This window comes from Thunnus albacares, chromosome 24 (assembly GCF_914725855.1).
Source record: "Thunnus albacares chromosome 24, fThuAlb1.1, whole genome shotgun sequence".
Classification (NCBI taxonomy): Eukaryota; Metazoa; Chordata; class Actinopteri; order Scombriformes; family Scombridae; genus Thunnus; species Thunnus albacares.
Genome location: NC_058129.1, coordinates 13,636,624 through 13,649,759, shown reverse-complemented (window position 1 = coordinate 13,649,759; position 13,136 = coordinate 13,636,624). Strand labels below are relative to the sequence as shown.

The following is a 13,136-nucleotide window of genomic DNA, read 5'->3' as shown; positions in this document are numbered from 1 at the left end:
ATCTCTCCCATAATCTCCCTCTTCTGCTCCATTACAGACGAAGAGAGTGTCCCGAAGACGCTTGCAGGTATGACACAGCTGCCACGCTCTGAATCACACACACACACACACACCTTGCAGGTATGGGCCAGTTGCCATGCTCTAGATAATAGGCTGTTGAGAGTGCAGCTTGTTAGCCAGCCACAGCTGACATGCCAGACACACACACACACACGCATGCACGCACACACACCAGTTGCAAGAGCCAAGAACTGAACGGAGAGCAACCAAGGATGCAGTGACGACTTTATCTTCCCCTTTCCTCAGAATCTTTCTTTATTATCTTATCTATGGTTAACTCTTCGTGGGCCACGGATGTCTGTGTTTTAACAGAGCACTGCTCCCTGGTTCTGGAGCTGCTGACCATCAGAGTTAGACCTTTATACCAAGTTCAGCTCTCCCAAGTTCACCCAATCTTTAGGCCTGGATGAGTTGTACAGGATTGTAAATGGACTGGAGAACTCACACCCAGAGGCTGCGTTCATTTTAACAGATTTTAATAGAGCCAACATGAAGAAGGTTCTCCCAAAATACTACCAACATATCACTTTTCCCACCAGCGGAGAGCAGACCCTAGATCACTGTTAACACCCAATCAAAGACTGATATAAACCCCTCCCCCACCATGCTTTTGGAAAGGCAGACCACTGCTCCATCCTACTGTTGCTTGCATATAGGCAGAAACTGAAACAGGAAAAAATGGTTTCTAGTGTCACTTACAAATGGAACAAAGAGGCTGATGGTTCTTACAGGACCGTTTTGAGACAACTGACTGGCAGATGTAGCCGATGGCAACATCAGTGAATACACAGACTCTGTTATAGGCAATATAAGTAAGTGCATTGACAATGTTGTTCCAAAAGGCCACCATCTGCACCTACGCCAACCACAAACCCTGGGTCAGCTGGGAGATCAGCGCTAAACTCAAAGCGCGGACCACTACCTTCAACTCAAAGGGACCCTGATACCTACAAATCAGCCATTTATGACCTCTGGAAGGCCAATCGATGATGCAAAGAGGGCCTATAGGGGCAAAGTGGAGTCCAACTAGTACAGCTCTGATCCCAGATGCATGTGGAGTGGATTACGCTACATCACGGACTACAAAGGGAAAAACAGCGACATTGTTCAGCCAACCGCATCGCTCCCCGACGAGCTCAATGTCTTTATTAAGTTTGCTGACAACACGACCATCCAGGGCCTCACCATGGACAACGATGAGACGGCCTACAGAGAGGAGGTAAAGACACTCACTAGATGGTATCAGGACAACAAACTCTCTCCCAACGTCAACAAAACTACAGGAGACAGTGGGGGGGTGGCATGAATACCAGCATCCTCATGAACGTCTACAGGTGCATCATTGAGAGCTTGCTGACGGGCTGCATCACTGTCTGGTACGGGAACTGCTTTGCCTGCAGCCGCACTACAGAGAGGTGGAGGTGGCACAGAACATCACTGGCAACAAACTCCCGGACATTCAGGATATCTTCCACCAGCGGTTCCTGTGGAAGGTGCACAGCATTATCAAGGACCGTCTGGCAGATGATACAGGAGCATGACCACACGTACCACCAGACTTAAAGACGGTTTTCACCACCAGGCCATCAGGCTTCTCAACTCATATATCTAAATATCCTACATCGCATATTTGCTTACCTGCTTGTCTGCGATGTCTGTTTATTGCACTGCTTACATAAAAAATGCACAATCAATCATGACTGCTGCTATTGAACCAGGACTGCTACATACCCAATGGGTAATACCATTGTGTACACTCATACACTCATACATAAATCCTCATTTTCATACATGTATATAGTGTTATATTTTATTTATATCTCATCCCATCTTTTTTACTTGTTTATCTTATGTTTCATATTTTATGACTAGTGCTCTTATTGCTGAGCTGACCTGTTTTCTCATCTAACACATTTCAATTCATTTCCTTCGTTCTTGATCCCTCTCTCTTTTTCACTTTTGTCTCAATCACTACTATGTCTCTCTCAGACAGATGGGTCGGCCGGCTGCTCCTGATGTTTCTATTAAAATTACATTACCGACCATAAAAACTTCCGCTGGATCGCCCAGCAGCCCATTCATAACCATTTAGCTCGCACCTGTTGGGTAGAAATGGCAGCGAGGTGTTTGTACATCGTTGGAGCGCCTTTGTGAGTGACTGAGACATGTAAGACGGAGGATGGTTGTAGTGTACTGAACCCACACCTTACCAACATGCCCACACACACACACACACACACATACACACACCCCACAGACTCCCAGAAGGTCATCCCCTCTGAGAATGTCTGTTTGAAGTAAGGACCTCTGTCGTGAGCTGCTGGAGGTGTGAGGAGTGTTTGTTTGCGTGCAGAGTTTCTTTTACATACCAATGCAAATGTGTGTTTTTGTCTTTATTCATGAATGTTTGAGTAGCCTCTGTTTGTTTATGTAGCCCCATGTGTGTTAATATGGCAGTTTACGCTTTTATTGTGATTCGATGCTCTTAAATCGACTTGTACTTTATGTGGACTTGAGTCTCATCTGCAGCTCTGCTCATGCTCGACTATGTGTGTGTGGAAACCAGGCGCCACAGGCTGTGGTGTGTCCATGCCTCCTGGTAATGGATACTAATGGCCCTGGGCAGGCCTCCATGGAGCAGGGGGGTAGATTTGTCTGTTTGACCCCATCCTGCTGCCCTCACCCAGGGAGGGGAGGGCCTGAGGGGTGGGATGCACTGCGGGGGTCTGGGTCACCATCAGCATGCATAACACTCAACATAAACACACACTGTTAGCTGTATAAGTGACAGTGAAGGCATGCATGTTCACATCACACACACTGCAAGGTTACAAAGCTTCTGAGATGATTAGAGAGGAACAGCGTTTGGATTCTTTTTCAAGTGGTTGTCTGCAAACTTTTATGTTACAGTACTTGGTGTTTTTCATACACTATGTATGAACCTGCACATGTATTAACAGAAAAGGGATAAAAACCACTTTCAAAAAAGTGATCTCTAAAAAGCACTTCTTAGAAAAAGAAGCTCGTTGGATCTTTAAAGTGTCATCTCATCAATAAAATGGTGACGGACACAGTTGCGGATGCGCACTGTATACACAAATGGCATTTTAGCATACCAGCGCATACTCGCATCCAAGGCTGGATCCTTTTTTGAAGTGGCCACTTGTTTTTTTCATGGCATGCCTCTCAAAACCCGGAAGTACTTTGAAAGTAAACAGAGCAAACGGCTTTCAAGAAGCTAACTGCCTTGTGCGTAAATTGTCTCATAGGACTTAATTCCTTGTGTGAAAGAAGCATTGACTAGCTTGATGTGAATGCGTGTCAAGGACTGTTCAACTTCAAACTTATTTTTTCAAGGAATTTTTGTTGGCTTTGTGTGTTTCATGTTTCAAGTCAGTGTCTGTTTTGGGCCAACATAGTTGATTGGTTAAAGGAAATGAAGGTTACTCAGTAATTTCTTTCATTTTTGTTACTGCTTTTTGACAACGCCAAAGAATGGACCTGAACTTGTTGCATTTTAGCTAAGGTTAGACATGTGTCAAGATTTGAAGTGGTGGATTTCTGCCTCTGCGATTGAAAGGCTTTGGTGCAAAATATCTAGAATAATAAAAGAAGAACTTGATGTTTTATTCTGACAGGATGTGGCCATTTTGGAAAGGTTTTTAAGATCCATTGTGTGCTTGTCACGTACTGCTGATGACATTTAGTTTTTCTATGCCTGTAAAGGTTTTACAGAGCAACCAACCTCCAAGCCAAGAGTAGCTAAATTTGTTCTTCCTTTTTCTCCTTCTATCTCTCAAGTAGGTGAATGTCAAAAAGAGGGGAGCGGTTCAGGTAAACAGGGCTCTCAGGGGAGAGGTGACCTTTGGGTTCGCAGTCAGGGGGACGAAAAAGGGAGGGAGAGGGAAGGAGCAGGGGGAAGCCAAGTGGAGAGAACAAGGTTGAGTGCAGAGAGAACAGAGTGAGAAAAAAAAAGCTTAAAACAAGACATGGGCGAGATGGAGGGCGGAGAAAAAGGAGCCTGCTTACTAGCTAGTTAAGGCATTAAGCCTCAGAAAGTAAGTAGATACTGAGACATTAAGAAAAGCACCTTAAAAACACCCTTTAATTGAAAGAATCTAATTATTTATGAGGGTAAATGCCCTCAGTGACTAGTGAGCAAGATCATTTTCCAGCTTTGATTTATTTTAAACTCGTCACATTTATTCAAATGTCTTATCTGGATGTATATTTGTAGTTTTAACCAGATCCAAGCCAAACATGTGATGATCATGATGCCAGCCAGATGTTTTTACTGACTCTTTTTCAAACTCTCAAGACATTTCAAACTCTTAAAAGTATCTTGTGTAGTTTTTGACCACTAGTAGTGCTATGGAGCGATGTCTTTGCTGGTGGGTCCCGTTTTGTTTGTATCGTGCATGAGGACGCACATGTGAGAGCAACTTAATAAACTTCCCGTCACTGTTTTTGCATTAATTCTGCCAACAAAGGCAGTGAAGAAGACTGCGAGATATCGAACATGGATAAAAACTATTTAAAATATTCAAAAGATGTCATTTTAAACTACAAATTCACAAAAATTGACCTACCAAGTCGACAGAAAAACAGAATTTCTCATGGCTATAAGATAAAGAGCGTTGCAAATGTTTTAAATCAAACATTCATATTCAAAGTATGAAAAAAAATGCTTCCAAAGCCAGCAGCTGTCCCCCATTTTGGTACTTCATTCATTATCTAGGACATAAAAAACATTGATATTTCAACTTTTAGGATGAAAGCTAAAAGACTGACTTTGTTTTTTAAAGCTAAATTGTCAAAGATGATTGTATAACAGAAAGTCTGGCGCATCATTTGCCGTCTGCCCACAGCAGGGAAGGGTGTGTGTCTTAACTCATCAGTAAGGCTATATTCAAATTGATGTCTCCTCTCCACAGGTAACTGCCACTGCTCATAAGGCTGACTCTCCTCGCCTTATGGGAGGCCCCGTATGGTAATGTTCAGAGGAGAACAAAAGTGACAGATTCTCTCTTTGAGCTCTCTATCCTTCATGCTCTGCTCCCACCTCTTTCTCGCCCTCGTATCTCCTCTCACTCTGAAACTTGTCCTTTACGTTTCACTACCTTCCACCATGTTTCTCCCCTCCTTCACTTCTTTCTCTTGACTCTTTTTCTCTCTGTCTTTCTACCCCTCTGTCTCCCACCGTGCCAGGCAGACATCAGTAGCCCTAGGGAAGTACTTCGCTGTGGGAAGGAGCCTTGGCTTTAAGTGGCTCTAAGTGGCTCTCGCTGTTTGTCTCTTTAGTTGTTTATTTTCTCCTTCGCTCGCCCCGGGCAGGGAGGAGAGAGGGACACTTAGCGTTGGGGAAACCGCAGCGTGGCCAGGCAGGGAGGTTTAATACCGCTTAGTAGCCTGCAGAGTTTACATGTGAGGGAGGCACAGAGAGACAAAGTGCAAGTGTGTGTAAGTTTATTATTGTAGTTTTTGTGTGTCGGTGTGTGCACACAGTCATTTTATCATTAGAAATGTTATCAGTGTTTATTAAGATGCTGAGAGCACTTGTGCATTTTACTATGTTATGTTAATTCAAGTGTGTGTGCATGTGTGTATGTGTGTTTGTATTGACAAAGCCAAAAGGTCCAGGTATGACCTTCTAAGATGACATTATTTGCCATTGATTTGCCACTGTTTCATATTTTGTCTCACTGGGACTACTGGACCAACAATTGGCCTCTATTGTTCTGTTTTTAAAGACAAACAGCGACTCTGCGTTCTCTCATGAAAAAGGTAAAACAATTGTGTTGAATTGTGAAACCTGCACCACACCAAAGGCCAAGTGTTTTTGTTCAAACTCAACTTAAAATCGAGATACTAACAATACATTTTATGAGCTCAAAGCAAACTAAACCCCCAAATGTTAAGAATTATATGTTAAGATTAATCAGATTAACTGCATGTTAACATTGTGTGGGATGGAAGGTGACCATGATTACATCAACAACAGTGTGTGTTCATTGGAAAACTAAAGTTATGTGAAAATTTAAAGTACTATACATGATCAGCATACCATTATATACATTAAATTAACATCTTATTAGCCTGAATGACTGACTTTGGATGATGTGATGCTTCCATATTTGTTAGCATTTTCAAGAAGATCTGTACTATTTAGCACAAAGTCATAAAATTATAATTATGACTTGGATGTTGAGGTGTGAAGTCTTGGAGACTGGCGTGGTTACTCCCATGCGATATAAATGTGACAGGTGATCCAAGCATATCATTCTGACTCTAACTCCTATTTTTAGAGCTATTATAATATCTTTATGAGAAATACACACATTGACTCAATCATCCTTGGACAAACATCCACAATATAAAGCTGCTGTATAGTACAGACTGAACTTTCTCAAGGATTTTTGACATGAATGAGAGCTTGGATATATTGTAGGTTTATAGTAGTTCTGAGGGATTGAAATTAGGTTTTGGTGACAGAGAAGCAATAACTTTTTTGTGCATAACAGGCTGAAAACACAACACTGACATACCATCACCTTGTAGAATTGTTGGAGGACATACTGGTAAACAGTTGCCTATTTACACATTCAGCAGACATGAAGCAGCATTAGTGTTCATTTGGAGTCTTATTTCTAGCCAACCGATGAATCTAAGTCCAATATTCACTCTCAATTCAGCTCTGATTTGGTCTCTACCAACTCCAATGGGAAATATCTGGCTCCTTAGCTGCTAAATGTTCCACTATGTTCACCAGTTAGTCGCCATGTTTATCTGTCTGCTGTTTGGTGCTGGGCAGTTAGGTACAGTGGGTTTATCAGAGCTTTTTTTTGCTGAAATGACGCTCATAAAAGTGGTAAGATGAGATCAAAACAGTAAAGTTGAACAGTAGAACCAAAACAATGTTCTAAAAGAGGATAAAAAAGCTCTGTAGAGCTGAGGGGAGCTGCAGAGTTGGGTAATAATTCTGTTCCTCACTCCTTCAAATCAGCAACTCCGTTCACATTTCACATCATTTCACATCATTTTATCCTCTGCTCCTATAAAAACATTGATTCACACAACTTTAAGGAAGTGTGTACTGTCTTCCCATATAACACCACCCTTCTCCGGATCTGTCCATGGTGCTGATTTTCCCTTTTTCCCTAACATTGTGCCATTTACTCTATTTCACACAAAGTGCTCAATTTACATCATTACAACCGTTCTCTAGAATTTCAACCAGCATCAATGGAGGGCAGTGACTCGCTCTAAAGAAAACTTGATAAAAAAACTATTACAAATATTAACTGAAAGCAGGTGTTCTTTGGATTATGTGGCTGTTTCCATCGAGTTACAATAGATAGAAGGAAAAGACAAGTAAAGCAAAGGCACTTTTCCATTATTAAATATAATCTGTGGCCCAATAAAGGAAGCTTTTCATCAAGTACATCCACTTAGATGCATGTATAAAAGCATCTAAATTTGGCTTCACAGACACAGGCCTCTCTGTGAGTTTCATCAGAAAGTAACTTTTCTGTTTTGTTGGCATGAGCGTGTGCTGTTCAAAGATTAAGGCAAATAGGGATTTAATTTCTCTAAGTGGTACGCAAGCATGAGCTGTGAATTCATGCGAAATGCCAGCGAGCATGTGTTTGTAAATGTGCGTGTGTGTGTGTTTCCAAGAACCTAAGCGAGTGCATCTTAGTGTGTAATGCGTGCAAGGCTGGGCAGATGTACGGAGAGAAACGAGCGCTCTCTTAAATACTCACCTCACCTCACACATTTCAACACACACACACACAAACACACACCTCGCAAATGAACACTTCCGCATCGTAATGAGGATTACCTGCATGGCCTCACATTGCACTTCTCGTCCCCTTGCAAACACACACACACACACACACACACACACTTGTGCAGTCGCTCATCTGTCCTTGTTCCATCCTCCCCCTATCACTCTTTCTTGTTCTAATCCTTGTTTTCTCTCTCTTTCTGCCACACACACACACACACACACACACACACACACACACACACACACACACACACCCCTTCAGTGTCCTAGCTGTCTCAACTTGAGCAGCAAATGAACACAATTAGCCACGGCTCCACAAACACACACTGGGGTATTGTTCTGCTCACACTCACTCAGACCTTAATCTGGTGCTCCGGAGGGACCTTGTGTGTGTGTGTGTGTGTGTGTGTGTGTGTTTGTGTGCGTGTGTGAAGGCAGTCGAGGGGAAGCATCGCAGAGCCCAGCTGACAGAAGGGGCTTCCAGGCCTTTTTCCCTCAGAGGTTTCCACGACGATGATCAACTCCTCGCGCCTTAGTCCTTGCTGCGCTCGCCTCAGTACCCACACACACACACACACACACACACACACACACACTCTTTGAGCAACAGCCCATTCGGCTTGAATGCATTTCAAAAACGCACACACACACATAGCCACAGCCTTCGGTCAGAGCCAGATGTTACGGGGTGAACAAAGGCACTGAGTCACAAGTTACTGTTCTCAACAGCAGGTTGAGCCTCAGGTCATTATTAGCACACACACACACACACACACACACACACACACACACACACACACACTTTAACACACACACTAAGCAGTGAGCATTGCACATCCACTGACTGTGCTTGTCGTCTCTTCCCCTTGAGCAAGTGTGTATGTTGCCTGGCTAATTAGACAGCAGGTATCTGCCTGACAAGATTTCTTGCAAGAACACCTACACAAGTGACTGCCTAATGACTGCACTTTAAGATGCCTCCCAGGCCTTTCTAGAGGAGGCGGGGGGGGGGGGCCTTCGCAGCCAGCCTTCTACTCAGTGACTCGAGGCCAGTCGTCGCAGTCGCACCAGCAGCCTGTGGCATGTAACGCTTAGCATCAACAACCCAATCCCAGTTTGTTCCCTGTACGTGTTAGATGCACAAAAGCTTCTTGTGATGCAAAATTTTCATGACTTTAAGTGTCTTTTTTTAAACTTAATGATGAATCTAAACAACATACAGCACAGGGTGATGGACAGATGGAGAAAATTAAGTAAAGTTGGTGGAAATCTATGGATAATGAGGGGAGAGCAGATGGAAAATGAGCAAAATAATATAGAGGGGAAAGTTTCAATAAGAGCTGGGCTGACAACTTTTGTTTACTTTCCAAATTTTCATTTTGACTTTGTGAAGGAAACAATATTCATGTGGACAAATACAGCAAAAATCTGCCAACAGTCAACTTTAAAACCTTCCAAAAATCTTTACTGGAGAACTGTTTGTGTTCATCATATCATTAGCGCTGTCGTCATTTTGGCGTCGTCCCTCTACTCAACCGCTCTCTGAACTTTTCGTTGAGCGGAGACCCCCCCCCCCCCCCCCCCCCCTTTTTTTTGTCTCACATCCACGAGAGAGGAAGTGACAGAGAGAGTTGGCGGCACGTCTGCCAATTTGACTCTACTGTGTTTATAATGACCTTCCCTTCGGTGTGTGAGGTGCTGTTTCGAGTGCCTCTGTCGCCATGACAACTGGGCATTTTTTAGTGGCCACTCCAGTGTCTTTTTCTGCATTTCATTAGCGTTTTTCAGATGTAAAGGCCATCAGACGCCGACGACACTTTGAAGCAAAGTGGCGATTTTGGCAGTTATTTACTCCATCCCATCATCACCCACCTTTACAAGCTGTACATGTTCTGCTCCTGTAAATACTGGATTATATAGGATTACCTCCACACCACAGTCTGTGCTCTCATTTTTTTAACAGATGACGGTGTTATTTTTTGAAACCTTGAACAGGATAAGCAGTGTATAAAATCGGTGGTACTGACTACTGAAATTCACAAAGTTGCTTATTTTAAGAAAAGTTTATTTACCTGTAAAGCAAAAATATTTTCCAGTGCAAATATCTAATTTAAATATGTCACAATATGTAAGAAGAATGGGAGTTTTTCTTCGTTCTAGTGTAAGCACTGTAACAAAGACAAGCAAGGTTAGGAAGACGTACAAACTAATACCAGAAAATGAATAAAATAATTCAACACAAGGGGAAAAAAAGCACTGCGTCGAGGTCAAAATGCGTGTTTTTGACGATTTAAGAATGTAGAAAATATAAGAAAAATTGCATTTGTCATGTAGATTCTACTATTTTTGCTGCATCTTCCTGATAAATAAGTGAAATGATGTTACAGCACAAAACTCAGATGAAAAGCATTTTTTTTTTGTTTGTTTTTTTTTATCATGAGGTCTTTTTTCGTTCTCCTGTGTGTGACAATGAGAGGAGTTGAACCCTGTGAAGCACCACAGTGGCATTTGGAGTGGACACACACACACACACACACACACACACACACACACACACACACACTGTCATTACCATCGCTGCATCGAGCCAGAACTCAATCTCAAAGTGCACCAGATGTGCTCGCTCGTGCAATTATTCCGGCAAAGACATTGGCTCAGATGTATTTATATTTGTGTGTGCAAGTGTGTGTGTGTGTGTATATATATGTGTGTGTGTATGTGTGTGTGTGTACATACGGTCTTGTTGGAGCAGTAAATGTCTTCCATTTGAGCTGCTGGCTGACCTTCTAGCTGTCGGTTTTTCATGTTTAGCCTTTTCCCAGTGTTCTCACCTTTCCTGCCAAGTCAACTGTAGTCTCTCCATCTCTTTTTCAGTTTTTTTTTTTTATTATATTATTTCTAGATCTTTCTTTCCCTCTCATCTGTCACTTTTCCTAACTGTCACTGTATATCTCTGCACTGCTGTGAACAACTCCTATTATTTCTTGCTTTTGATTTTTTCGCTGACTAACTAAATGCAGCATGTGTCAAAAAAAAAAAAATCTAATTAATTAAGGAAAAGGTTATGGGGGAAATAAAAAGAAAAAAAAGTTGTTTCTGGAGTTTTACTTAAATATCATTTTGCTATGGTGCCAATTTTGCTCTGTAAAGAAACAGTAGTTTATACTTTTGTTAATGGATGAAAAATATATACATATATTTGTCCATGCATGTGTATTTATGTTTCTTTTTTGTCTATCTTCTGTCCAAAAATGGATGGGAACATACAGTAATATACAAATACATAAATAAAAATATATTTACTGTATGTGAAAGTATGTTTTTGATCGTCTCAGCCTCAATTTCAGTCCGTCTATAATGAGTTTAGGTGCACACACACACACACACACAGAAACCTTCGGTTAATGTGTCCGTTAGTCGTGTCACCTCCTCATTCCCTTTACTTCGTGTGACAGTAGTGCCAGCTTTGTTTGGGTAAATTGCTGCAGAGTCATTTGCATATGTCTGTTCTGTGCTTACAAGTTCACATTGTTTTTAATCGGGAAAATATGCTAATGCTTTTGTGTGAGGAAAACATGTGTGTTGTTGTGCTCTCGCCTTATTCGACTGTGTCTGTGTGTGTGTGTGTGTGTGCAGGCCTTGTAATAATAGCACAAGGTGAGGGTGACAGAGGTGAGCGCATGTGTCGAATTAATACTCACTGCAACTATTATGTCCACTTGTATTAGTCCATATGCTGCTGCCGAGCTCAAGTGCTGCCCTGAGAACAGATTTTCTCTTTGCAGTAATGTATATCCAGACTACTTGTTTCGCTGGATGAAGAGCAGTGAGCATTGTGAAAATATAAAAAAAAAAAAAAATTCTGACCTGACAATGTGATTACCGTAGCTGGGAGAAATTCCCAGAGTGCCTCTGGGTGTCGGGGTGTGTAGGGAGGGAGTTGACCCTGCATCAGCACCAATGTGACCTCTGTGTTAACTGGAGATTACAGTGTATTAGTCAGGGTAAACAACAATTTACCAACCGGCTGTCACCATTGCTCATTTAAAAAAAAAAAAAAGTAAAAAAATATTGATGTATTTATTAGTGGAACCTTCTTTCTGTAAAAACATATATTCAAGCAATATGTATGCACATGAACTTTATTCTGTAATTCTGTCAAAGCTGTCAGTGGTTCACGAACAAAGAAAAACAGCCTTATTTTAGCTGTATGACATATGGTTTTTGAGCAAAAAGGTACTTCTTCAGCTTATCTGAAAGCAGTAACTGAAGTTTTTTAACCATAATTTATGATCTAATTAATGTGATCCAAGTTTAGGCAGGATTTGAGAAGCTTCCCCTTATGAATTTTATGATTTAACTTCTTAAAATGTTTCTTCTCTGTCTTACTCGGGGATAAAAAAGTGCAACTTCACATCTAAATGTCTGTCTTGGTGTCGTCCGTATCCCTGCTTCCCTCTCCTCTCTCTCTTCTCCTCTTTTCTGACCCATCTTTCATCTCTCGCCATCCTCTAGCCTGTCTCTCTCTTTCTCTCTGTAAAAGTGTCTCCTTTCTCCTCTTCTCTGCTCCTGCCTCCAATTAAATGTGTAGGCGTTTTATCCTATGATTAGTATCTTAGTTGTTCGGTGGGCAGGCTCATTATCTATGCGCCCCGTTAGTAAAAGCCTTAACGATGCCTAACGAGACGTCTAATCAGACTGGTTTTAGCCACAAAGGGCTAATTGCAGCTGTTGCTTCTGTCCTCCGTCGAGGCTGAGAGAGGCAACAGGAAAACCTGTTTGGATTGTTGGGTAATTTTAAAAATACACACACACACATGCACACACACACACACACACACACACACACACACACGCAGCATTATTGGCTGTTTCTGTGTGATGTGTGTGTGTGTGTTTCACAGAGGGGTGTCTCTCTGTGGCTACTTGTCATCACAGAGCTGCAGGTTTGACATGATGGGATGACGAAAAGACCTGAGAGTGCCTCAGGTAGCTACACACACACACACACACACACACACACACACACACACACACACACACACACACACACACACACACACACAGTGGAGCTCCAAAAGGGTTTAGCATAAAAATACCTAACTGGGCAGTAGTACAAGTAAGCACAATGGAGTTGTTTTGTGTGTGTTTGTGCATATGTGTGTGGGTGCGTGATGTGTTCAGATCTCTTTGTTGATGTTCTCTCTGATTCGGTGCCAGCATCACATCCATCTGTCTCCATGACAAACACACACACACACACACACATCCACAGGTAATGAGT

General features: G+C 42.1%; 1 protein-coding gene across 8 annotated transcripts in view; it reads right to left on the bottom strand.

Moving 5' to 3' along the window:
- Positions 1-13,136, bottom strand: part of ccdc28a (coiled-coil domain containing 28A) — a 223,490-nt gene that overhangs the window by 21,483 nt on the left and 188,871 nt on the right. For 6 of the 8 annotated variants that reach the window (XM_044345265.1, XM_044345258.1, XM_044345260.1 and 3 more), the window contains one exon: positions 11,720-11,830. The exons of the other annotated variants lie outside the window; for them this stretch is intronic. In XM_044345265.1, coding sequence (XP_044201200.1) covers positions 11,720-11,830 — 111 coding nt within the window. The remainder of the gene's footprint in view (positions 1-11,719; positions 11,831-13,136) is intronic. 8 annotated transcript variants of the gene reach the window in all.